This window comes from Stegostoma tigrinum, chromosome 5 (genome assembly GCF_030684315.1).
Source record: "Stegostoma tigrinum isolate sSteTig4 chromosome 5, sSteTig4.hap1, whole genome shotgun sequence".
Lineage (NCBI taxonomy): Eukaryota > Metazoa > Chordata > Chondrichthyes > Orectolobiformes > Stegostomatidae > Stegostoma > Stegostoma tigrinum.
Genome location: NC_081358.1, coordinates 50,357,572 through 50,385,546, shown reverse-complemented (window position 1 = coordinate 50,385,546; position 27,975 = coordinate 50,357,572). Strand labels below are relative to the sequence as shown.

Here is a 27,975-nt window from a genome sequence, read left to right as displayed (position 1 = left end):
TCCTCTGAACTAATACCTTTAATAGGGATAATTAGCATTCCACATGGCAATGGATAACTTCTCATGGGGAAGTATGATTTAAGGAGTTTGTAATCAAATACCAATACTCTTGAATCTTCACTGTGTATTTTGTATACAACTTAATAGTTCTTTTTGTAGATTTTATTTTGGATTAGATTAAATTTAAATCAGGATACAATTCAATGACGCATGCCAAAACAATTTTTACGTCAGATCTTTGTTATTTGTGCAGTCAGAGCTTGTGTACGTGGGGTCATTTCAAAGGTAGCTTGGCATTGTTTTGAAATTCATGCACTTTTGAATTATATGCAATTTATATGCACTATTCGTACTTCATTTTGGGATATTGGGGCATTAACCAAAATTATATTAGATACAATTTTTGTAAAAGCTTTAAATGCAGATTGGTATCACCACATGGATAAGAACAGCTCTAGGTACAGGCCTTGATTGGTAATTGCAACTTGGCTATGTTAGGAAGCTGCAGTTAGTTTTAGTGTCTCTGGCCTAGTAAGGGATAAAAGGCAACATTCATGATTTTGGCTGAAGTATGAATGAAGTCTAATGACTCTTGGTCTTTGTGCAAATGTACCTGTGGAATAAATTTCTTCCATGAAGAAGCAAATGTTGGGGCAACGGGGCATGGCTGGGGAGGAGAAGGAAATGGGGGGTGGGAAACAAAATTCCTAGTAGGGTTTGTAATGTTTAAGCATTTACAATTTTGATTTGTTTTGTGCTGCTAAAGTTTATAAACTATATGGATAGTTTATGTAAGATGTTTAAAACAACAACTGTATAAATTTCACCAACTTAACCCCTTCTGAGTAGGTATTTTTTGGTTTGGACATGGGCTATCCAAAGTCCTGGTTGTAATGATACTTCAAAGTTAGAATGGTATGGAGACTGACTGATTTAACTTGGAAATTAGCTTTAAGAAGGTGTTCTTTGATATATCTTCATTTTTGTATAATAGTCATATTTATACTTTCAGCAATGACTGCATTAAAATACATATGTTAAATAAATTGACTTCTGTATTTGCACAGAATAATTTAATTTGGATATATGTAATCCACTTTTATTTTGAAGCATGGTTTGTCATGCCTGAAATGGAAAAATAATTTTTAAACTAAGATGTGACTGATTCTACAAAATCATTTGCTAAAGCTGCTTTTTAAAAAAAAACAGAATATGAAAGATTGTCAAGAATAGCTAAATGTTTTCAGGTTTGTGCATTTAATCTTTCTCTTTGTGGGTGAGCTGAAGTATTACCCTGAAGGCATGGTTGGCATTGAGAAATTGTCAAGCAGCAAATAGCATGAAAACCTGCATGTTCATTTACTAGAATGTTTTCATGGACTATTTTTCTAATTGACTCATGCAGAGATGTTACTGCACATCTCTGAAGCTGTTGGGACTTGAACTGGGGTCTCTCGGTTCAGGGATAGGGATGCTACAGCTGTACCACAAGAGGACCCAAACATTATACTGGAAGACCATTTGGATAAAGTCACGCATTTCCGTGTTTGAAACTTAATTTAGTTGACACACTGCCAATGGAATCATTGCTCATGTTCAGTTAAAAATGTTACAAGTAAACAATCCTGAATTTGGTTGTAGAAAATTCCTGTTAACTACTGCAGTAGAAGAAAATTTCAGCAACAGCTGCTTTCTGTTTAATATGAAACTGTTTAAATTCTTTTCCTTGAATTGAGTTAGTAAACCTATGCTAGGAATAATAGCTAACATCAATTCTCCATCAGTAATTTGTTTGACGGAACTTCAGAAAAACATGTTTTTCATCTCTCCGGTGATGCTCAACAGCAGCATTTTATGAAGAAGAGAGAACAAACTGAGACTTTGTTTCTCGGAACTGTGCCTCAACAACAGCAAATCTTTGCCAAACCACATGCAATGGGTGGAACCCCAAAGGGGCCAGCATTTACAACCCAGGAGCCTATCGGAAATTGTTGGAACTAAATGATTTACCATTTTATTTTTAGGTTTGCTGACATGGGTAATCTGATTAAGGTGCTAACCAGGGACATAGACCACAATGCTTCACATTTTTTCTTGGATTTTGAAAGTAAGTTTAATCCTTCACTGCTGGTGTACACAAAATTTGTTCTGTCTCACCAGAGTGAAGGCCAGTACAGGTATTAGAAATGCACGCATCAGCAGGATACTATCACTTAACAATGGTTGCATGACGTCTTCATTGTGGCTGCAAACTTCATCCCATAATTTAATTGTCTGTTTAATAACTTTTAAAGAAATTTTTATTTTTAGAAGCTTTTTAATTTCCATTCACTGATTCTCAGGTCCTTTTTGTCAAGATGGCTGTTATGCCTGCAAGCAGCTTTAGCTACTTCAGCACCTCTGTCTCTGGGGAAGGGGATAAACGTTAGTGACATCTGGCACATGTCGCTGCTTACAGTGTAACCAAGAAAACCACGCAGCATTTCTAGTTTAAGCAGTTGGCACAGCTGGTAAAATGCTTTACTTATAGATGATAGAAGTCATATGAGCTAATAGTGTATTTCTGTCACATGCCTTGTCTTTTTAAAAGTTTTTTTTAGTTACTCCTTACTTTTGGCTATTCTGCATTTAAGGGGAAAAAAACCTTTTTCTTCCTTCTTGTCTTGGCAGGTACCTTAACATGGGGAATCTTCTTAAGGTTTTGACATGCACAGATCTTGAGCAGGGGCCAAATTTTTTCCTTGACTTTGAAAGTGAGAATGCTCTTCATTTTATATTCCTTTTCTGCCTGCAGTAGACCGCATCTTTTTTGCATTGCATCAGGTTTGCCGCATGTTTTAAATTGCTTTGCATGGTAAAACTGGAATGGTCAGCTCTGTTTTTTATTTTTGTTTCAAATCTGACTTGATCACTAAATTCTGGTGATTACTGAAATATATTGGAAAATAAATGTGAACTTAGATGTGGCTGACTGGTAAATATAGAATGATAAAATGATTTTTCAGTTTTAAAAGAAGTTCCATTCTGTATGTGTGCACAGCACCCTTCTCTACACAGTTAACATTCCATTCCAGCAGACTATTTTATCTGGAAGTATTTCATTTTCGAAGATTTGATGTTTACATTATAATGGGTTAATTTTTTTTATTTGACAATAATATCATGAAGCAATTTCAATATTTGGGTATTTTGTAGGTAGTTAAATGCTAGATTTCCACTTGGCAAAGGAGCGTACAAATCTTTTGTATGTACTCTTTTATATACTCAGTGTCCATGTGAGAATTGGGAATTGTTTTTGGGGCATTTAGAAATGTCTTTAACGTATTACCCAGTCAGTCGTATCTGTTCATTTCAATTTGAGTTTGTTTGGCTGCCATTTATATGCCTGCAGTTGCTTCACTTGCAGAAATGTACAAAGCATGTTGTACAAGGGTCTGAAGTATAACTATATTTAAAGAAGTAGCTTTGGAGCTTCATGCCTCCATTTCCTGCTAGATGCTGCTGTTTGAGTATGAATTCTGATTATAGAATGTAAATTTGTGGCTATATCTGTTTTCATCTGTGCTGTATTATTGCTATTAAATCTATTGCAGTGTCATTTCAATACAGGCACCACGTAGCACATTTGATACAGTTAGTTCTAAGTGCACTTTGACTTCACCCAACAATTGTTCCACGTCTCAAGTCTGGCAATGAGCGGCTTCTGTAAAAACTACCTGTACTAAGAGATGATGTTATGCAAAAGACATTCAGTGCCAACACAGTTTTGCTCATTTGCAAAGAATTGTACACACTGAGGAATCAAATTTGTTTTTGAAGGTGTACTTAAAACACCTTAAAGTCTAGCTTGTCAATTTGTTAAAACTCATTGCAGTTGTAGTGGGTATATAAATATATCTCTGCAGTGTATATTGTGATGAGGGCTACACTGGGGTTAATTTCCTGACCTTATTTAATGACTGATGCACTGGAGTAACATCTTTTTGTAACATACTGGATATTAATGTGTCTGTAGGCAAAGTTTGTTTTTAAGCATTAACTAAAATGATATGTTGTTTTCCTCTTTTGTTAGTAATGAAAAATAATAATTTGCAAAAGACTAACATGGGACACTATCACCCAAGTCTTTCACTACATGGTGCTTGTACTTCACTTTGTTTTAGCCTCTCTGTGATTTTCTAAAAGTTATGCATTAACCTGGTGAACTATAACCAAAATATTGCATGCCTTTGGATTTGTATATATCATCTTTATTTGTCACTGTGTTTAGGATTGGGATGAAAGAAAATTAAGTTCATCTGTGCTTATAAAGTTATGAAAATAATTGTGTATTAATTGGCATCACATTGAGCTGTGTTTCCTACTCGGTTGTTCTTCCCACCTAAAACAAAAGGAAAGTCATGTTCTCTGGCTTGTTCCTCTCAACAGCACCTACTTAGCATTATTTATCAGTAGACCCTGTGGTGCTTTGCCAGCTACTTACGTGAAGAGCCAGAACAAATAATGACGTTTCATTCTCCCCATCCCCTTCCCTGAGGATCCTGTTTGCAAGTAATTTCCATTAAGACCACGCAGCTGATGTTAACTGAAGAACAGTCTCTAACTGAATAAGTTATAAGGGCACCCACCATAATATAAAGTACCATGGCTATTATAAACTTAGTCAAGTTTATCTCTTCTGTGTTATCACTGGTCTTCTATTCTGACGTCCTTGATGATGACAAGTAAAATTTATGTTACTTTTATATTGCATAATTACTTCAGATAGAGGCATTGTTTATGGCACTGTGAAATCCCCCCCACTATCATTTAGGGCAGATTAGATGGCCATAATGGAAGTAATCGGTGTCTAATTGTTCATAAATACAATTCTTAACTAATTTCTCTTCACTTCAGCCCACCCTTAGTGGCTGGGGAAGTTTCATTTAGACCTGCATTTTGAAAATTGCAGTGGTGTCTTCTGTGGACGAATTGCTCTGGATGCCATACACTGGGCAGATAACACTGCCAGGAGCAGTGTCCAAATTGCTTCTCAAAGAATTAGAGAAATGCTTCTTCTGAAGGCAATAGCTTCCCCTTGCTTGTCTTAAAGCACTGCTGCTATGGAAAGGCTGCCAGCTGGTATGCCTAAAGATGCAGCACTTCACTGTTACTGGCAAGTTAAGCCAGCAATTGAATTCAATATTTATGTGATGTCGATTATGCCATCAGTTTGTGATTTGCCTGCACCATGTAACTTTAAAATGCTAACTTGATGCATGTAAGAGATGAAATACAGCTCTGGGGGACAAAATTATTGCTTATGTTTGAACTGATTTGAAAGAAAATTATTTGTTTATTCCCATTGGATAGTGCTTATTTAAAATTCTGGCCTTATCATGAGTAATCAATTCTAAGTATATATCTCAAGTGGCAAATTATGATTGCTGTAAAGTTAGCACTATTTAAAATCGCAGTTTTGTAGATTAATGTCATCCCTAAGATGTATCATATATACAAATGTGTACATATGTATATGTGTATGTACGTGTGTATATATTTGCTTTTGGTATTTATGAACAAATGCTTTCAATTTTTTTGTTGTGCTTCGTTATTTGCTGCACTCCTGTTGAGGGGGCTGACTTACTAAACTATTAAAATTTACTTTGTTTAAATAAGTTCTTCCATGTCAACCAGTGAATAAGGAAGACTAGGTGTCATCCGTTAATCTGACCTTCATGCCCTTGTTCAATGGAGATCAGGAGTTCTGACTACTTAATAGCCTTGCACTTATAGCAGATTGAAGCTTCACTGCATTATTGCAGTTACAAGTGCTTATAGTCCTTTTGCATGCTAACTGTATGTTTTAGATGCTTTTTGCAATGTTTGTTCTGGCTTGCAGTAATCCAAAACCATTCATGTCTACATTTTTTTGCAACAAATTCAAACAGTGTACGTGGTTGCTCTGTTTTTGTCAAAATTATTTGGATCAATGTTTGCCGCTATTCTGTGTTCTGTGTGCATCTATTCTCCAGTCTTCTGCAGTGTTTTAGATCAGAAATTGTCGGTTAAAAAAAAATGCCCAAGACTGCTGATTGTACATGTGTACCTTGTGTTTGCAAAGTCAAAACATTTTAGCACAAGTTTTCAGAGCATTGAAAAACATGAACCTACTGTTCCAGTGGAGCTAACGTTTTCCCCACATTGCTAAGCTACTTGTTTCTAATCTTGGTCAACAGCCTTTGATTGTCCATGTTTTGTCATTCACGTTACTTGTCTTTCTTTTGTCTGCAACCTTTTTTTTAGTTACAGGTGAAATGTATTTGCATCTCTCATTAACTATGGAATTCAATTGATCCTTAATCCATTTTGTTTTCTATATTTTTCAGAATATTTGCATATGTGTCATTAGATTATCTATGTGCTACTTACAAATATACATTATTGATCTCTAATGAATGATTTTAGAGGTGTTTTTACATAAGTGGTTGGAAAATCTTAAGAATATTTGTCTTGTAGCACTGTTAATGCTGATGTAGGTTCACTCTGAAGGCGAAAATAAATAATGAAAAAGTAATATAATTGATATTTTAAGTTGATATTAATTACTAATGGTCCAGTAGAATTCTTAAAAATAAATGTGATTTTACTAGATAGTACCTGAGAGAAGTGTTTCCACATCTGTCAAAATTTAATTCAAAAATAACAGCTGGAATATTTATAATAATAACTCATTAAGTTCACTTATTCCCACAAGACCTTCATTTGTTTAGAAACATATTTTTAAGCTTTATGTCGTGAAAAGTTATTTAGGACAGTTTGTCAATGTTAGAGTAATGGTTTTGAAATATATAGCAGAAAAAAATTTAGAGGTACTTATTATTTTACTTCAGGTAGATTGGTAGAAACATGGAAGATACAGTCTTATTTCACAACATTTACTTGCTAAAATCGGCAGATTTATCATAATAGTAAACAATAGAAGCAAATTCTGATTCTTAATTCCCAAAAACTGATAGTTTGGGATTGTTGGGAAAAAATGCAAAATATCTGAAACATTAGTCCAAGGTGTAATTGTGGAAAATGAATTGCTATGGTACAGGTCCTAGAGGTTTAGGGTACAGAAATACAGGAGAAGGCTAGCAGGGATTTTACCTACTTACAGAGTTGTCATGAGGGCACATTTTTATGTGCATGCTATAAATTATTCTGCCAGAACGAATCAGTGGATAGAAGATTGAATAATTGCAAAGATTCTACAAAGTAGAAAGTACATTTTTACATTTGTTTGCAATCCCCTCATGCTGAAGAATTGCTCAGAGTTTGAATAGGATTTCAATTGTGGTGTAGGCTGGGTAAAACAAAACGATCTCCAAAAATCAACAAAACCATATAGAAAATAACAGAACAGAGACAATTCAGCCCATCATGTCTGCTCTGAATAAACTAACCTCCGTTATAATCCAACTTTCAAGCACCTGGCCCATAGCCTTGCAGGTTACACCTGCTTTGAGTATGTGCACTTTTTTGACTCCTAAAAATGGTCCATTCCATTGACAACAATGCAAAAATTATAGTGGCAAAACATTTGCACTGCATTAGTCTTTCCACTTTATAATGTGGCAACACATGTCTGATTTCCCTTTCTACCACCCAAAAATGAAAACGATACTTGCTCAGAGCAAAGGAATTTTGCAGTTTGGCAGCTGAAGTGATATGAGCCCTGTAGTATTTCTACTGGATCATCTGGTGCTATAGAAAACAAAAAATAGGATCAAATTTTGGGAGGAGTGAATTTTCTTTTTAAATTTGAAAGTTGTGGAGTCCATGTCTTCCAATTTAAAAATTTCTCTTTGTTTATTGAATCTACTTTAAGTTAGAGGAAGATAATCAATTTGTGAAAGCTTTTACGTTCGAGACGTATCAAACATTTATGACCTAGTATAATCATTTTAAAGTCACATAAAAATTACTGAATGTTAGCCGATAATTAGTTTATAATTTCATTGGTATGTACAAGGTTTGTATTTAAGCAACTTTTTAAAACACAATCTTTTCTTTTTGTCAAGAATAATAAATTATTTGAAAATGTCTTTAGTAACATCAGGTTATGCATGTTAGATGCATTTTACAGTGCCCCTTTTTGAACCTAATTAGCAAATTAACTATTGGGTATTATTAGTGTGAGCATTTTAAGTTTTGATCTTGTAGTTTGTTAGGTCTTGATAAAAGTAGGAAATGGATTGCTTTTAAAGTAAATGCTTGTTTGCCTGAAGTGATACTTTATTTTCCTCAAATGGAGTATATTCTGTACCTGCCTTGGATTTCAGTCCATCAATGAATTATTCATCCCCTCTTCGAAGTAATTGCCTTCATTGGTGAAGTGATTAAATTCTATTCAGTACAAATAAGACTTGACAGAAGCTAATTTCTGAGCAGTAGAACCAAATCACAACAGCATTGCAGTTACACTCTGGATAGACACATGATTTCCGTATAAATTCTTCTTGTTATATTGAAGATTTGGTTGCACTTGTCAGTGCAACATGTAAAACATTTAAAAAATACTATGCTGATGAAGTCTCCTCATACTTTTACAGCAAAGTATTTGGATCCTGCTTCGACCCATCATTCCTTTGTTATCACTTAAACATTTTAAGGAGCCAAACGTGGTAACTTTCAAGATCTTGGTTCCTGTTGTCAAACAGGAAAATTATTGCGTCCTTACATTCCATCTGTCATGTCTTGGATTCAAGACGCTATTGTTTCTCTCAATCCTGCTGTTTGTGTCTCTGTTTTCAGTTTTCTAGATGTTTGCCTTTTGTCTGTTTGGTCAATAAATACCTAAAATATAATTCCCAAGCAAGTCACCTTTCAACTGCCTTTACCTAGGATATATCCCGAATAATACAAAAGTGTTGACAAAATTAATGCACATGCAACCAATCAATGTTCTGAGTAATTAGCAAGTAAATTAAATGTAGCAATTTCCCAGTATTCCTAAAAAGTGTCTGACAAAAGCTACTTTCAACGTTGCTTTGTTCTTTGTCCTTAAATTGCTACTACGCGATTTTGCTCAGCAGCTGTTTGAAACATTGTTTCTCAATTAAGATAGTACCTAAAATAATAAAAACTATAGAAGTTTTGAAATACAGGACCAGTTAGAAAATGTAAATCCTGCCATTTCCTGACATTGTATTCCTAACTTCTGAAAATCAGTTTCCAGCATCAGACAAGCTGCCTCCTGAACCAGGGCGGAGGGAAGAACTTAGGGAGGCAAATGGCAAGGCTGGCAGGTTAGAAAGCATGCCTCTGTCCGCTGTTTAGCTCACCATGCAGTTGTTCAGCTCCCTAATCCTCCTCCCATCTCCTTTCCTTGGCATCTGTCCAATTTTTATAAAGATGTAAAACTCAAAGCAAGCTATCTGGATGACTCATTTAAATTGAATTCTTAATACAGTTAAATTTATAAGGCAATTTATGCACAAAATAGGCTTCCCATTCTTTAGCAGACAAGCTAAGATTTGTGAATTAACTTCCCTTGCATGGTTCACAAAGCCATCAGGAACACACCCATCTTGATGAAAACCAATGTCTGAGAGAATTTGAGTTTGCAACAGACTTTAAATAGTGATCCCATTGTGGCTTCATGTGAGCATTGGATCATGATTTGCAATGTTTCCGTTCCCTGGGAAAACTGCTGTTTGTCATGTATGGGCTCCCACACCTCAAATTTGTGCTGCAGACGTGGATTTGCTCATCATGGAGGGTGGAAGTTCTAGCCCACTGTTTCTGAACATTACTTTTAGTGTTTGAATTCAGGGCTTGAAAATTGAACACTTCCTGGTGTAGAGTCATTGCTGCTTTCAGATTCTTTCAACTCTGATTAAGCACATCTGTATGTCCTCTTTAAAAGCGTGATTTTTTCTCAACCTTATCCTACCTTTTGTTCATGTGGTTTTCATTTCCACTCTTGGGACTTTCCTTTGTGAACGAAGCTGCTGATTTTATTGTTCTATAAGCAGTTCTGTGGTATGCAATGTCCCACCCTGAGAAGTTAGATAGAGACTGCCCAAGTACATTTCATCTGAGTCTCTCTATCTACTTGAACTGAATTTAAATACACCTTGAAGGCTAAAAGATCCAATGAGAATGTGTTACATAAGCTGCCCTTTTGAGAATGTCTTTGTATAGGCTAAGTTTACATCTTCAAATACTTTGGACCAAATTGAACATGCTTGTACACATGTTAAGGAGGATAAAAATAGCTTTTTATGTTTGCTCACTTAAACTTATTTTTCTTTAAGTAATCCTGTAATTTATAATCTGAGGCACTGATCCTGCTGAAACACTGGCTACCTAACTTTCCCTTACTGGCTTCCGATTTAGTTCATTCTGGTGACAATTCTGTCTCCACTATGATACTGTTCCCTCTCTCCTTCAAACCTGGTGTCATTGTCTCTCGGCTCAAATTAATATAAACTTGTGCCCCTCAGCCCATGCAAACTACATCCCTGTATCCAAATTTTCCTTCCGCAACAAACGCTGTTGATTCAAACCTCAGCTCATCTTGCCTGATGTTCATGTTTTAACTCTATCAATTAAGTGTCACTATATAAAGCTGCAGTTGTGACAGATGATATCCCATGTGTCTGATTGTTCGAAACTGTTACTCCTTATACCTCTTGACCTGTTTGCAGCCTTTGACATAGCTGATTGTACCAATCTCCTTCCTCACCTCCACTGGAATCCAGCAACATTGGCCTGCACTCACCCAGTTACATTCTTATTTATCCAGTTGTAGTTAAAGAACAAGCTGGATGTCTGTCTTACTCAGTTAGCTCAGGTCTTCCCTATGGATTTATCCCTGGTTCTGTCACGCGTCTTCATGCTGCTGTGCAGTAACATCATTGAAAACAGTGTCTCCATCTTCACAGATACATGGAATCTTTACATTTTTACCTCACCACCATCACACTTTTGATATCTTCATTGAGGTTCAGTGCTTGACCACTACAGACTTCCTCCAAAGAAAGTGACAAAGATTTAAGCTACTGTCTTAGAATTCCTGTGGCAAACACTGTGTCCCTAGGCATTGAGTCCAGTGGTGTTCCTGGTGACTGAGTCTGACTCATACTGCAAACTTTTTGTGGTGTATGTCTAGTCTATCATTAAGACTGCCTATTTTATTTCCATAACATCACTTGAATTTACTTCTGCCTCAGCTCTGCTGATATTGCTGATATTTTTATTTGTATCTTGATTACATCTAGAATTGATTGATCCAGAGCTGTTTGCTGACCCCTGGTTAAGCAATACGTTAGTTTTAAAACTTTTTATCCTCGTTTTCAAATCCTTTCCTATCTGCATGACTTCAGTTCAACAGCTCTTTGAGATGGATGCTCTTCCAGATCTCTACTTTGTGCATCTCTGATTGTAGTCATTGCACCATGGGTAACTGTGCCTTCAGCTTCCTAAAACCTAAGTCTGGCTTCCTAGACCTTTCTGTCTCAATCTCACTTTTCTTCTTTAAAGCACTCTTTGGCCATGATTTTAGCCGTTAGCCTTAATATCCACTCCTGCAGCTCAGTGACAAATTTTGTTTGTATCGTTTTTAAGTGTCTGTTCAGCGCTATGCTTTAGTGTGGTAAATGTTCTATATATTTATAAATTGTTTCAACTGTAAACAAAAATATAGCTCAAAATCAAATGGCATATATTAACCTTTTATACGTTGCTGTTTTCTGCTGACAGTTTTCATGCAATGTTGTGTCTAATTCTTATTATGAGTTAAATTTACGGAATGGACAACAATGTGGGATAACTTCTTGACAAGCTGAAGCTAGAATTAAATATCAATTTCGGTTTTAAATACTGGTTTTAATTGGTTTTAAAATCTGATGTCTAAAGCCCCCCCCCCCCACCTTAAATGTTTTCAGTCAAAAATTCGAGGATTAGATTTTGCAATTTTTTTTAGAAAGTACTACTTTGAAATTTGACAAACTTCCAGCTGAAAAAACAAAAACTTTAAGAGCTCAAAAGTGAAATGTAAAATTTTTATGTGACCTTAACTTCTAAATTAACATATTATTCATGTCTGCCTAAGGTTCTTTAATTAGCTTTGTTTAATTAAATACTATGTTGAATTTTGTTTGTACTGAATACTTATGCACTACTGTTCAGACGCACAGCCCACGGAAGCTGAAAGAGAAATATTTAATCAGGTGAATGTAGTGTTAAAGGATGCAGAAGGAATCCTGAATGATCTACAGTCGTACAGAGGGGCAGGACATGAAATAAGAGAGGTATCGTTTTTGACATTTTAAATTTATTGCTTTGAAAATGAATTATGGAATAAAAGTAATCATTTTTATGGTGAAACTTAAATGATCCATTAAACAGAATCTGTGGAGAAAAATGTTCTATGTTTGAATGGGTAATCGTAATTCCCTTCGCAGAGGGCCATTTAGACAAAGCGAGAAGCCAAGTAGTTCCATATTATGATATTAGTCGCGAGATTTACATATATTTACTTATTCATTTTTAGATTTGAACGAATGGCATTTGGGCTATATGTTGAAAGGGGTTAACTAATGATTAACTAATGACATTTCTGCAGCAGTGGTGATTTCTTTTAAATGGCATTGGGAGACAAAAATCATGACAAGGAATGAATTTTTGTTTCAATTGAGATAGTTATATGTGCAAACAAAATAAATAGTTCTTCTTTAGAATCATAGAGTAACAAACATATTCCGGATAGAAACAGACCCATCCATCCAACTAGTCGTTGCCAGTCAGATATTCTATATAAATCTAGTGCCATTTGCCAGGATTTGGCCTATATCCCTCCCAACCCTTCCGATTCATATACAGATCCAGATGCCTTTTAAATGTAATCATCCCAGGCTCCACCACTTTGTCTGGCAGCTCATTCCATACACACACGACCCTCTGCATGGAAAAATTTGTCCTTTAGGTTTCTCTTTCACCTTCAACCTATGCCCTGTGGTTTGGACTCCCCAACCCTGAGGAAAAGACCGTGTCTATTCACCCTGTCCTTGCCCCACATGATTTCATAAACCCCTATAAGATCACCCCTCATCCTCCGACACTTCACTTCAGGGAAAATAGCCCCAGCCTAGTTGGTCTCTCCCAATAGGCGAAATCCTCCAACTCTGGCAACATCCTTGTAAACCTTTTCTGAACCTTTACAACTTTTACAACATCCTTACTACAGCAAGGAGACCAGAATTGCGCACACTACTCCAAAAGTGGCCTAACCAATCTCCTGTACAGCTGCTAGAGATAACACAGTGTGGAGCTGGAGGAACACAGCAGGCCAGACAGCATCAGAGGAATAGGAAAGTTGTCGTTTTGGGTCGGGACCTTTCTGAAACATTAACTTTCCTACTCCTCTGATTTTACTCGTCCATCACTGTTTTAAAACTAATAGAATTATGGTCACTGGCCCTAAAAGTCTTCCCCCACTGACACCTCAGTCACTTGTCCTGCCTTATTTCCCAGGAGTAGGTCACGTCTTGCGGCTTCTGTAGTAGGTAAATCCACATACTGAATCAGAAAATTTTCTTACACACACTTAACAAATTACACTCCAAACAAACCCTTAACACTATGGCAGTCCCAATCTATGTTTGGAAAATTAAAATCCTTGCCATAACCACCTTTATTATTATTACAGATAACTGAGACCTCCTGACAAATTTGCTTCACAATTTCCTGCTGAGTATTGGGGGGGTATCTGTAGTACAATCCCAATAAGGTGATCAACCCTTTCATATGTCTCAGTTCCATGCAAATAATTTCCCTGGGTGTATTCCCAAGAATATTTTCCCTAAGTACAAGCGTAATGGTATCCCTGATCAAAAATGCCACTCTGACTCTTCTGTCTTCCTCTTTCTATCCTCCTCTCAGCATCTGTACCCTACAACATTAAGCTGTCAGTTCTGTCCATCTTTGAGCCACATCTCTGTAATTGCTAAGATACCCCAGTCCCATGTTTCCAACCATGCCCTCAGTTCATCTGCCCTACCTGTTAGGCATCTTAAAACAAAAGCAGTTTAATTTCAGCCCTAACTCGTTCTCTGCTTTGTTCCTGCCTGCCCTGACTGATAACTTATTCCTTTTCCCAAATGTAATAGTCTCAGACTGCTCTCTTTCCTCACTATCACCTTGCCTCCCCCCACTTACCAGATTAAATCCTCCCAAGCAGTCCTAGCAAATCTGCCCGTCAGTATATGGTCCCCTTCCAAGTCAGGTGCAATCCGTCCTTCTTATACAGGTCACTTCTACCCAGAAGTGATTCCAATGATCCAAAATGTGAACTTTCTCTCCTGCACAATCTCCTCAACCACACATTCATCTGCTGTATCCTCCTTTTCCTACCCTCGCTGGCTTGTGGCACCAGGAGTAATCCAGATATTACTACCTTCCAGGATCGACTTTTTAGATTCCTGCCTAACTTCCTATATTCTCTCCTCAGAATCTCATCTTTATCCTGTGATGTTAGTTCCAATGTGTACAACAACCTCCTGCCTGTCCCTGTCCCTGTCCCCTTTGAGAATATTCTAAACTCTCTCTGAGATATCCTTGATCCAGGCACCAGGGAGGAAACACACCATTCTGATGTCTTGCTGTCGGCTGCAGATACATCTGCCTGTGCCTCTGACTAGAGAGTGCCTTATCACAATTGACCACTTGGAACCTGGCATACCCCTTGTTACAGTAGAGCCAGTCTCGGTACCAGAAACCTGGCTGTCAGTGCTACATTACCCTGAGAGTTCATCACCACCTACATTTTCCACAGGAGACTCCTGCAACGCCTGTCTCCCTGCCATCCATCGCACCCCCTAGTTCGTGTAAAGTTCCTCATTGACTCTAGCTGCTGCTTCAACCAATCCATGCAATCCGATAGAATTCACAACCAAGCACACTTCCCCCATACATAATCATCAGTAACGTGGAAACTCTCCCCAGTCTCCCACTTCTGACAGGAAGAGCATATCACTTTGCTAAAGGCAATCATTGCTTCTTAACAAGCTACAGATCCAGAAAACAGCACAGCCTTACTATTCTAAAAGTACTGCTCCAGACTAACTTAGTACCTATGTTTTATATTTTTCAAGTTTAATGAAAAGACAGATCTCAGTAAAAACATGTGATCAAAAAGAACCCACTCTACTCACTATAATAGGTGTACAAAAAAATCTAGCCACTTAGGTGCTCCCCGATTTTGATTCCTCAAAAGGGTTTCTCCAAGGTCAGCTGTAAATTTCGCTGTTTGTTTATTTTTCTTAGATTAACTCTGATGTCCACAGGTACTTGAAATCAAACGGCAGAGGAAGTAGCTGAGGGTTCATTGCTGGGTCAGACAGCAGTGTGGGTTTTTTTTGTCCATTGATTCACTCCTCACCATGTGGTCACTGGCTTTGCCTCCCTTCCTGCTTTTCTAAGGTGCCATTATTTTGATCTTTTTCACCCCAAAGTTCCAAAACACAACAGCCTGTAAATCAGTAATTACTGCTCCTTAAATTCAAGAAAAATAGCTCCAACACTGAAAATACCTCTTAAAAGGAGCAGCTCTTAACAACCACAATTTTTTCCACTCCGGTTAGAAGGTCAGGCATTGATTATTGTTCCATTTTGGTTGGGAGCAACACCCGTAACTGGAGAAAAGAAAAATGTGCTTTTTGTTTTGTTTTCCATTTGGGAAGTTCTACAGGGCTTTTGTACTGAAATTGTATGTATAAAACAGTTGTTCCTGATGTTAGTTGATTACCTCAGTCTAAAGCATTTAATGAAAAATTCAGACCAGAAGTGTTTAGTTAAAACTCCTGAAGGGGTTATTTAAAGCTGGAGAAGTAGGCTAAGTTGTATGAAGTCTCCAGGAAGAGGCAGTCAGGTTCTCAAGAATGAGAATTGAAACCAAAGCTAAATTAAGCCCTTAAGAGGTGATAGAGAGAGAAATTTTCTCCAGTGTGAGTACTGTACTTAAGAGATTAATGTGATTATATCTTTACAGTGTACTTCAAAGTCTTTAAACATTTTGTGTGATTCGTTTGGTTTATTTAATTTTATCTTCATTTCTTTTGTGTAATAAACTTCAGTTTCATTGTTAAAAACAAATATGCAACGTTTTGTGCGTATGCTTCCATGAGAGATGACCTTGTTAAATCTGAAAGTAAACAAAATATGATTTATCAAGCCAAATTTCAGTGTATGATCTGACTTATCCATTAATAGCATTAGCTGAGATCATGGCATATGGGGGGTTTTAGTAGGACTTGAATTCACTGAATCTTTCATTTCAAAGTAATGGCTACATGGTAGTTCTGGAGATAAAATAGCTACTTTGTATGAAGATTATTGCACAGAATTTAAAGATTACTTTGAATGTTGCTAACTATGTTCGGGAAGTGGAAATTTTAACAATAGATGATTTTAAATAATTGGTTAAAGCTGAACAGAGAGTTAACACATACAAACAGTTCCTAGATTGCGAACAAGCTCTGTTCTTGCATCTATATGCAAGTCAGAATGCAGTGCAAGACAATATTAAATAGCCATTCACACGTACAAAGAAACATTCATATTTTGGATCTCTAAAATTAATATAAATACACCCTTGTATCAAACTGCATTTGTAAGTGTGAGCATTTGTAGTTTGTAAGTCGGGGGACACCACCCCGAACCCCCCCCCCCCCCCCACCCAACCAACCCCTGTAAGTTGAACATAGAAGTAAAGGTAGAACCAAATGGAGGAAATGGGCTTATCCAACATTTAGAAATGAAAGAAGGAAACCTGAAATTGGCATGTTTCAGCTGAAACTCAGTAAAGTTTCAGTTAGAAATGTATTATTGAGTGAGAAGAAAAACCAGAAGAAAAGAGGCATTAAGTTCAGCAAATTATGAGATAAGACATCATGAAATGGAAGATGCAGGAATAGAAAATCTACTAAAAGAAGAGTTTCTAGATTTAGAAAGCAGAAGGATACCAAATTAGTAAAGGAGAGAAACTTGAACCAAAATTGGTTTTAAAAAAGTTAATTTGTTTCCAGTTTAATAAAACTGTATCACAGCCGAAGTTAATTTAGAGACGGATTTTAGGAGTGTCTAAATAATCTTCAGAAAAGACTGCCTCAGAAAATCAATTCAGCACTTAAAACCGTAGCAATTGTACAAAAAGAACTTGTTTCTTGGAATGTATTACAAAGGGAGAGATGGCTCAGAATAGTAGTGCAAATTTTTTATTTTGAATATTGGTAACGATTATCAGGCTACTGGAGATTCAGAATATTTTATCCGAAAATGGGAGCGATCTCCTTGATTTGCAACACTAAAAAGTAAAACAATCAAGATATTGTGAGATGCTGGAGGAAGTCTGTCACTGATGCTTGCTGATGATATTATTTATTTTCCAGAGAAGTTAATGAAGGAGAAATATTAATTGGAGTTATACATGGAGGTTACAAACTAGTCTCATTGTACAGAAGTTGCCAAGTGACTTGGTATGTGGAGAAGTTGTAGTGGGACTAATGAAACAAATTCCTGTTGAAGGAATTGTTTCTATCTTGAGAAATGCCGTGGCAGGTTCAAGAATTTTGACCTCACCAAGGATGGTGGAACAACCTGTAGAGGTAGAAGAAACTGAACCTTACAAGAGAAACCTATGGGATTGTTTTCTATAGAGTGGAGCTGGAAGAACACAACAGGCCAAGCAGCATCAGAGGAGCAGGAAAGCTGATGTTTCAGGTCGGGACCCTTCTTCAGAATTTGCTGTGTTCCTCCAGCTCCACACTGTGTTATCTCTGACTCCAGCATCAGCAGTTCTTACTTTCTCTGGATTGTTTTCTATTTGTTTTATGTCTAGAACTTGGGGCCTATGGAAATAGAAAGGAAGAAAATAAATTTTTGGAACAGGAGCTGATTTGGAAATTCATTATCAAGTACAATTTGCGAAAATTTAGCAACAAATCTAAAAAAAAATTAGACTGGCATGTTTAGCCTTCTTTAATTGAAATGCAACAAATGGATTTGGAATTGAAAAGGCTATCCCAAACTATCCGCTTGGAAATTGAATCAGAAACAATACCTGAGTGTTATTGTTTGGAAAATGAAATTTTGAAGGAGAAGATGAAGATTATCTCACTTAGCAGCTAGAAAAATGGGGAAGCTGACTGAAAGGGTGGTAACAGTTCAATACTTTGTTTGCAAGATATGGTTCACCAAAATTAATACTGTCAGATTGAGGCTCAAATTTAATGTCATAAATACTCAAAGAAATAATGAATATTTTAGAATAAAGCTTATCACTTACAATCACAAGCTGCTTTTGAAGGTGGTTTATGATTAGCTTATTCCCAAGAATATCCTATGCATAAGATTTCTTTTTCTTTTGTTACTATATGCCATGGGTGATGCTCCTAATGACTCCACAGGACTTAGCCCTGTTGAATTAATATTTACAAATGAGTTGCGAGGTCCACTTAAATAAATTAAAGAAAAGTTGATACATAAATATATTTTGAAATTCTGAGCAAAACAAGCTATTATAAAATGGAGGTTGAGTCCCCTCTGATGACTGAAACCAAAAAACCCAGAGAGGTATGTCTTGTCCTATAATCTGTTAAAAGAGCCCCTAATCTGTTATAACGGAGTGGTTAAATAAAATAAACCTCTGCCACCTACTTTATGATCAACAAGTAAGAACTTATTTATCTAACTCCAAGAGTGAACCATTTAACTAAACTGTTAACAAACTGAATATTCCCTTGTCAGTGCTAACCGTTCCAGAATAAAACAAGATTCTAATTGTATGCAGTTCCAATGAATATGTCGCATTTGTATAAACTAAAGTTTTTTTTTAAAATTAGGACTATGTTTCTCAAAATTACAGCCAGGTTGCATCTTCCAGAATGTTCTGTATCTTCTCCGGTGAACCCTTCTGTCAGAAATGCCTTCTTGGTATATCCTTCTGTCAGGAACGCCTTCTCTGTCAAATTCTTCTGCCAGAAACATTAACTATTTGTGCTGTGTGTACCTTTAATTTAGATGGAGCTCCCTCTAAGGCTTAGAGAATCCTGAGAGAGCCAGTGATTCTTTCTTTTAGAGCTGAGAGCTGTTCTCTTGGCAGATGACAGTTGGCAGTCATCTGATTTTCCAAATGCCTTCAGCTTTTATACCCTTGATGTCATATCAGTTTCTTATAATAAGATTGGTTCCATGTTGTCAAAACTGTCAGATTTAAACTTAGATAAGCATCTGTTCCCATTATCACAGATTTAAATTTAATTGGGTTTTGGTAGCTAAGAGCTGGGTTTAAATTAATTGGCTAAATTCAAAAACCTCTTGTTTTGGTAAAAATGCTGTTTTGCCAGCTAACAGTGCAGCCTTTTGATACTTTCAGGAGCCCTGTGCACTTGCAAGCCCACAGCCATACTTTTTTGAATCTGTAAGCATGGTGTTTTTTCTATCTTTTAAAGGGACCATGCATTGCTTTCCCATAGCATTTTACAAACACAAACCATTTACAAACACCAAATTTCAATGACTTGCCTTCCAATCCACAAGTACTGTACCCAACTTCACAACACTAGCCAAGCATGTGAGGTGGCTAAAAAAAATTTAGAAAGCTCTCAATAAACAATGAAAAATACAGCAGAAAGAAAAAGCCAAAGTTTGAAATTTAATTATAGGAGACAAAGTGTTAATGTTGTTACCTGTCTCAGAGGAGCTATTAGAAACAAGATTCAGAGGACCGGATCAAATAATTTTTTTTTAAAAAGTGAATAATACAGAGAGTACTCCAGACAGGAGAAAGCCTCAGTAAATATTTCCTTTTAACATGCTTGAAAAGATATTGTAACAGGGATAATAGTCAGGAAAAAAATGTACTTACTACAATGAAAGAAATAGGGAATGAAACTGAAATATCAGAAGAATTAGAGAGTGAATCAGAAATTGAAAATTCAGTTGTTTGCTCTTCGGTAATCAGGTAGGAAAACGCAGAGGTGCTTAAAGGATTAGATTTTTGTCATGTGTATTTTCCAGAAAACTGTCAAAGTTAGTATGTTGATTACAGAATTATAAATCAGTTAATTGGATTAGGCCAGGATGAACAATTTTTTTGATTGTTCATGTTTATAATTTGGGAGAATGTGTTTGTTATAAAACAATAACTGTACATACTCAAATGAACAAGATAACCTCAAATGAGAAAAGAGGTTAAATTGATGATGGACAATGACATTATTGAACTGAGTCATATTTGCTGGAACTTGCCTTTTGTGATGGTGTCAAAACCAGATTCGTTAAAAAGATTCTAGATTGACCATTGTAAAGTTAACATGTTAATGCAATGGACTTGTATCTTATTCTGAGAGTGAAAGGCTGTAATGGACATGTTAGACACATAATTTGTCACAAGAATCGACTTGCTAAGCAGCTATTGGCAAACTCCATTCACTGATGGAGCTAAAGAAATATTGACTTTTCTAAAACCAGATGGATGCTATCAATGCAAAACCATGTCATTGGAATGAAAAATGATCCAGCAGCATTTGAAGAATCAATCAATAGCGTAATTAAAGGACAATGTTACTGTTGTTTGATTGACAATTTGGTTTTTAGCCAAACCTGAGAAGAAACTTTTACACCACATGACTGAAAATTTGATCAACAACAAAGAGCTAATTTCATTATAAAGCTGACTAAGAGGGAATTTGTCAATGCAAATATGACATACTTGGGTCACATTGTGGGACAAAGGCAAGTAGCACCTACAGAGGTGAAAGTATGTACTGTTTTGGATTTCCCCGTGCCCAGAATGAAATGTGAAATTTTACAATATTTTGGCAGGAATGGATCTTAGCTCAAATTTGTTCCAAACCCCAGCACTGTTGTTGCACTTTTAACAGACTTGTTGAAAAAAGGCAGAACATTTGATTGGATGCAGGAATGTTAAAGTGCCTTTGAAAACTTGAAAGCTGCGCTGATAGCTGCATGGATTTTAGCTGCACCTACATAGCTGAGGCTGTTCAAACTTTCTGTTGATGCCTATCACATCAGTGTGGTTACTGTTTTACTGCAAGATATTAAAATGCAGATCAAATAGTGTCTGTCAGTTATTTTCAAATAGTGTCTGTCAGTTATTTTCAATCGATTGTATATCAACAAGAATATTCCAATTGGTTAGAGACAAAAACTGCAGATGTTGGAATCCAAGGTAGACAAACAGGAGGCTGGAAGAACACAGCAGGCCAGGCAGCATCTGGAGGAAAGGAGCAGTCAACATTTCAGGTGGTATCCTTCTTCAAGAATATTCCACAGTGGAGCAAGAGGCATCAAGGCTTCTTCGTTCTACATAGTCTTTAAATATACACCAGCACCAACAATGTGGACGAAAGTATAAAATAGACCACAATTCTTTGATTTTCTTTGAAAATTTTGAGACAAGGTCTAATGATTATATAAATGGAGCATATTTCTGCAACCTTATAATGTGAAAATCAGTCATGTACCTGGAAAATAAAATTTTCTACCAGGTGCTGTATTGAGAGAACATTTGAAGTACATTGAAATGGTGCTCATGAACTTGTGTAAAATATTGTTGGTGTGTACCTCACAATGCTTAATGTCAACATGTCAACATATTTGTTTGACATCAAAGTTGTGTTAAAATTTTGAGTCATGAAAATGTCTCATAAAGATATATTTTCATTCTTGTTTGGGTGGAGATGTGATCTAAGGTATATGATTTATGTATTTTGGTATTGTTTATTTTTGTCTAGATTTTTGAATTTGATCTAGTGGCATATGTATATGTGAAAGTTTAATTGTTAATTTACTACTAAATTAAGTGTTTAATAATAAAAAAACAGAAACTGTTGGAAAAACTCGAGGTCTGACAACATCTGTGGAGAGAAAGCAGGGTTAACGTTTCAGGTCTGCTGAGCCTTTTTCAGAATAGAACCTGAAACATTAACTCTGCCTTCTTTCTAAAGATGCTGCCAGACCTGTTGAGTTTTCTTAGCAATTTTCTGTTTTTGTTTCTGATTTCCAGCATCCACAGTGTTTTTGTTTAAAAAAACTTAAGTATTTAAGTATAAAAGCCTTAATGATTTCTTTGAAAACACGTTGTGAGGAAATTACTTTCTGGAGAATAATATGATTTTGTTTCCATTTAGCAGTATTTTACTAGTAGACAGAGTAAGCAGGTGTAATTTTGTTCCAATTTAGAAGGCCAGGATTTTTTCCTCCTTATGATGGGGAAAATTGGTAGCTTGAAAAAATTAATTTTTGTTTGTTCGGATAGTTCCGCAGTATTTTGGTTGAAATTGGATGTTGAAAAAGGGAGTTAATTAGGATTGTTCAAAAAAGAAACCCTCCATGTTAGAAGTTAATAAAAGTTCCAGACCAGAAGTGTTTGGTTTAATGGCTGAAGGGGCTGTTTGAAGCTGAGGAAGTAAGCGTAGTTGCATAACTTTTCGAGGAAGAGGTGATCAGATTCTTGATATCAGGAATTCAAGTTAAATTAAGCTCCTACAGAAGTGATGGAGAAACAACTTCTCTCTGGTGTAAATGAAGGGATACATTTGGATATAATATGATTATATTTTCACTATTTTTAAAAAATCTTTAAACTGTGTTAGAGAAATGGTTTAATTTGTTTTATTGGTAAAACCAAATCTGCATCATTGTGTAGTCTTGTTTCAGTGAGGAAAAAAAAATCTTATCAGGCCCAATTTCAGTCTAGGATCTGACTTGGTCCAGTATTAACATCATTTGGGATCATAACAACATGTAAATGTTGAATAAGGCTATGGAAAAGTAATCCATGGCACGTTTGTGCAATTTATTCACCAGCTAATGCATTCATTTAGTAAGAGCATGCATTTACATTGTATCTTTCATGTTTTTTGAATATCACAGGTACTTTATAGCTAATGAATAGACTTTGAAGTCAAGCCATTGTTTTGTGGGAAAGTGCGACATTTTGCAGTGTGCAAGAGCCTACCAATGGCAATGAGATTAACGAGGTTTTTGATGCTGTTGATAAAAGATAATTGATGTTCATCAATGATTACATAGGCTTTGGAATATTCCTGAAAATTAATGTCAAAAGATTCAGAAGTGCAATGGAATATTTTAAGAGATGTCAATATTTTCTGCTTGAGATTGAGAGTCACTCACGGTTATTTGTAGCAAAAGCTTGATACCTTGAACCGAAGTCCTTTTCTTCCCCCTCAACTTGAGTTCCAGAATGGTTTGCCCAATGTGATTCAGTGGTAGAGATGTACAGTTGCAGGTCCTAACATGTATCCTAAAGCTGATGGTTAGTTAGTGAGAATGAAGAATTGTATGTCGTAAAGTTGTGGATTTGCATGTACCATATTTAATCTGATGAGAGTTCTTGGCGAACTTAATATCGTGATATTTGAACGATGATACCTCCCCGTGATTGGACCTTCATATGGGCCAATTTTCAGTTTTAGCAATGTCACTTTTTTTTGTGGAGTATAAAACACTTTCTAACCTGTGAAGAGTTCCAGCAATTTAATAATTGTAATGTTCAAGTCCTTAGCTTTCCTCGCAGTGCAGCATGCCAGCACAGAAGTTGCTAATGCATTCTTTTTTGTACTAAATAATGAGATTTAATTATGAAGCATTTATAGTAATCGTGAAAAAGATCCCAGAGGCAGCCTCCAAATGTGACCCAAAATCAAATGCATCAGTTTTGTAGCTTGGGAGTTAATCTGATCCAGTTAGAAGTTAATATCAATATGAATCGCACATTGAGTATTTTCACGACATTAACACAATTTGTCAATACAAATTAACATTGATAAAGTGCATTGGTAAACAAGCTGAATATTGAAAACATTATTTAATGATTTGCTCCCATCAAGCAGAAAAACGAGGAGATAGAATTTTCAGTCTGAAAACTCTGTTAGTACATGATGCCTTCATAAAATCCAATGAAACCAGGTTGTTTTCAGAAACATTGCGATTCAGGAATAAATCTTCTTTTTAAGGTTCCTCAGAATTGGATTTGCGCTCTCATATATCTATTTTACTCCAGTGTTTTTGTGCCGATTTGAGTCTAAAATAAATAACTTTTTATTTTAAAGGCAATACAACATCCAAATGATGAAAATTTACAAGAAAAAGCATGGAGTGCAGTATGTCCACTAGTAGGAAAACTAAAGAAGTTCTATGAGTTTTCCCAGAGATTGGGTATGTATTTTTCCTCTTGTTCTTAAATGGTATATACTGTAACTTTTGTTTTATCTTTCAGTTTTTATATAATTCATTAAGGATGACAGTTAGATATCACTATTGTGAACCAAAAGCTGGTATTGTTGATGAACAAGATTAAAATGTGGGCAAAATGATTTGTCATTTTTGCCAAAGTATATGAGTTTTAAACCGTTACATGAGTTTGGCACCGTTTTCTCTTTCAAAGAAGTTGCGTTGAGCCCTTCAATTTTTGGGACCTTTTATACATTTTAATCTTAAAAAAAGGTTTACTCTATATTCTGAGATTTAGCACTAATCCTTAGACTGTAGTCTGAAATTGTAATTTCCAGGCCATGCAGATTTGTTGAAAAATAATAGATCTCAAAAACTAATACATTAGTGTAATCAGTTAAAACTCATTTTTGTCAAGTAAAAGGCGTAGAATTTTTATTCTTATTATTTAAGAAATATACAGATTTGTGCACCACAATATGCCAATAGTTGCATATTTGTTAATTGTCAATCATTATCGCTCAATGAAATTGGTGGCAGTTTAGAATTTCCATGTGGTCTGTTGGTGGAGAAATATTATTTTAAATGATCCTATAGTTTTCAGAAGTTGATAGGCACTCAAAGGAATGTTTTAGGCCCTTGTTAGAAGAATATGAATGAACAAACTGTTAATTGAGCGATCCTCAATTTATTATTTCTATATTTTTTCAATCCCTTGTCAATTTTTTTCTTGCTAATCCTTTTATGTTTGATTTTTGTCGTGTTACTTGTACTGTAATAGTTTAATGCAGAAGTGCTTTGTATCTTACCTATCAGACCCATTGTTAATGAAGTCTGTGATGTGAAGTTCTCTTGATTGAGAAATTTCAAATCTCTCTGAATAAATATGTATGCATTTGGTCTGATTCTGAGAGACTGTCCATCATTAACCTTCAGTTTATACTGTTAAATTATGTTCCCATATCTACGTGGCAAAATGATTCAGCTGCAAAAATAAGGGATTCAGATTTGGTAGTTTGATCCTTGTCAGTGTCACCTACAATCTGAACTCAAACATTGAAACAAATGACTAACTATATGCCTTGCCATAGGTAAATTTTAATTGCAGATTTGCAGTGGTATCCAGATGTGTTACATCATTCTGTGATTAAGTACAGAATCTGGTTCACTAACTACTTCCAAACATACTACCAAACTCAGTGTTCACACAACTCTTAATACTCAAATTTAGCTTTCAGTATTGCCTTTGAGACTAAAAGAATGAGTAATGAGCGTAGGGTGCAGGACAAGTATGTGATTTTTGCATTACCACAAAATAAATTAATTTATCAGTTTGTTTACTTTACAAAATCAATTGCCTCTGTACTTGTTGGTGTGCTAAAGTCAATAGAAAAAAAGTCATTGTGAGCTAATTGACAGTACTAATTTGGCTATCAACATAATTCTTTGCATACTCAATATTATCCAGCAAATACTGCCATATTGCCAAGTTGCCAAATCATGTCTAACATTGGATACTGTGTTGTGAGTTTGGCATCGTGTCAACAGTGAACACTATTCGTTTTGTTTATACATAATAGCAACACGAAACAGCTTTACCAGTTGCTCAAAGTTTTGAGATACCTTACCCTTCCTGAGTAATCTGAGATAGACTGGGCATTTATTTTTAGGAAAAGAATGATACCTTGAGTTATTTTATGAGATTGTACAATATATAACAAGGAATGACCTGATCATGGTAGCCAAGCAGAGGGGCTTTGATATGGCCTATTTCAGCATTATGCTTGCAAATGAGCAAGTAGCTTGGGACCAATTTATGAAGTTTCCAAAGAAGCCAATCTTTGTTAGCATGGAACTGTAGGCGTTGCATTTCCTTTGAACCAAACTGCACAGAGAGAATAAAGTGAGATACTGCACTTTATCTGCAGTGAAAATGAACATGATTTTCATTTGTAAGTCATACCAATTTGGATTTAAAACTCAACGCATAACTTTGATATACACATGTCCTATTGTAATGGGACAAAATACTAAAACTATTAAACAACAAACCAAATGATCAAAAGATGAAATTTTAACTTAAGTACTTTAGTTTAACGGTTGTCTATTATAATTCAACTCTTGACATTCATTTGCATTAAATTCTCCTTTTAGAAGATCATTTGATATGTATATAATTTCAGTAATCCTTGTATTTGCGGAAAATAACTCAAACTTTCTTCGTAATAGAAGCAGCTTTGCATGGCCTGTTGGGAGCACTGACTAGCACACCATATAGTCCCACACAGCACCTTGAGCGAGAGCAGGCTCTTGCCAAGCAATTTGCTGAGATCCTTCATTTTACTCTACGATTTGATGAACTTAAGGTAAGCAAAAGTGTTTTTGAAATGGTGTTCCAGCATCACATGCTGACTCGATAGTGCACCATGTATTAGGCAGGTGCATGTTTCAATCCTATTTACAATTTTCCTGTTTTGCTCAACGTAGTAACTATGCAGACACTGCAGTGTCTTCATTCAGAACAGATGGAGAAATCAGGAAGCCTCCGTCACTTCTAAGCAATTGCCCAAAGTAGCGGAAACACTTGGCACTTGTTGACAGATATTTGGAACACCTTGCTCTGAGTCAAAAGCATTTGAGTCCCACTTAAGGTTTGGTGACAAAAGAAGTATTCATAATGCAGCCAAGTAGAAATGAGTGTTACCTGCAAAACCTTCCAAAACATTACAATAGTACATAAGACCAGGAGAGATTCCTGGTCAGTCATGTGATAAACAGAATATTGGAGTCTCTGCCGAAGCTTCACACTATATTATGCATTCAGGAAGATATGTTGCTATGGAAACTCCAATTCCCCAACTGGTCTGTGAGACACCGCTGCCAGAATCTAAAATACATTTGGGGAAGGAAAGCAAAATGCATGCTGCCCTTAATTGGAGAGTGAATATTCTCAACTTCACAGCATCATAAGTTAGCATTAATTTTGGGCATCTGTTTAGACTCAGCTTCACCAGTCTAAAAATTAGCTTGTTTACTATATGAAACCTGATTCTTTACTGCTAAAGGAACAGAAAAAAATCTTATGTAACAAGATTTAGAGCTGGATGAACACACCAGGCCAAGCAGCATCAGAGGAGTAGGAAAGCTGACATTTCGGGTCTAGAAGGGTCTGGGCCCGAAACGTCAGTCTTCCTGCTCCTCTGATGCTGCTTGGCCTGCTGTGTTCATCCAGCTCTACACCTTGTTATCTCAGATTCTCTAGTATCTGCAGTTCCTACTATCTCAGAAAAAAATCTTATACTTTCTTTGAATAACACAACTTTTGTGCAACCCAACGTTTTTGGTTCTTAATTTTAAATCTAGAACCCGATCAGTGTCAAAACAGGCCCTTTGGCCCAACAAGTCCACACCAACCCTCAGACCATCCCATCCAGACCAATCCCCCTATAACCCACCTAATCTACACATTCCTGAACACCACAGGCAAATTAGCATGGCCAATCCACCCAGCCTGCCCATTTCTGAACTGTGGGAGGAAACCAACACAGACACGGGGAGAATGTGCAAACTCCATACAGGAACTCACCTGATACTGGGATCGAATCCTGGCACTGTGAAGCAGCAGTGCTAACCACTGAGCCACCGTGCCTCTAGAACTGTCTTATTCAGAGTCAGCTCTCAGAGTCAAAACCTCTGATATTCTTCTTTTTATCTGTCAGCCAGGGC

At 36.2% G+C, this 27,975-nt stretch overlaps 1 protein-coding gene across 13 annotated transcripts in view; it reads left to right on the top strand.

The window, feature by feature from the left end:
• The window catches only part of LOC125451575 (CYFIP-related Rac1 interactor B), a 178,687-nt gene that overhangs the window by 135,780 nt on the left and 14,932 nt on the right, over positions 1–27,975 (top strand). For 10 of the 13 annotated variants that reach the window (XM_059645979.1, XM_059645977.1, XM_048528831.2 and 7 more), the window contains 4 exons: positions 2,671–2,753; positions 12,163–12,284; positions 24,129–24,234; positions 26,479–26,615. In XM_059645979.1, the coding sequence (XP_059501962.1) occupies positions 2,681–2,753; positions 12,163–12,284; positions 24,129–24,234; positions 26,479–26,615 (438 nt within the window). In that variant the 5' untranslated portion in view covers positions 2,671–2,680. Of the gene's footprint in view, positions 1–2,024; positions 2,108–2,670; positions 2,754–12,162; positions 12,285–24,128; positions 24,235–26,478; positions 26,616–27,975 lie in introns of those variants that run through there. The other 3 variants (XM_059645978.1, XM_059645975.1, XM_059645980.1) reach the window with 3 other exon arrangements.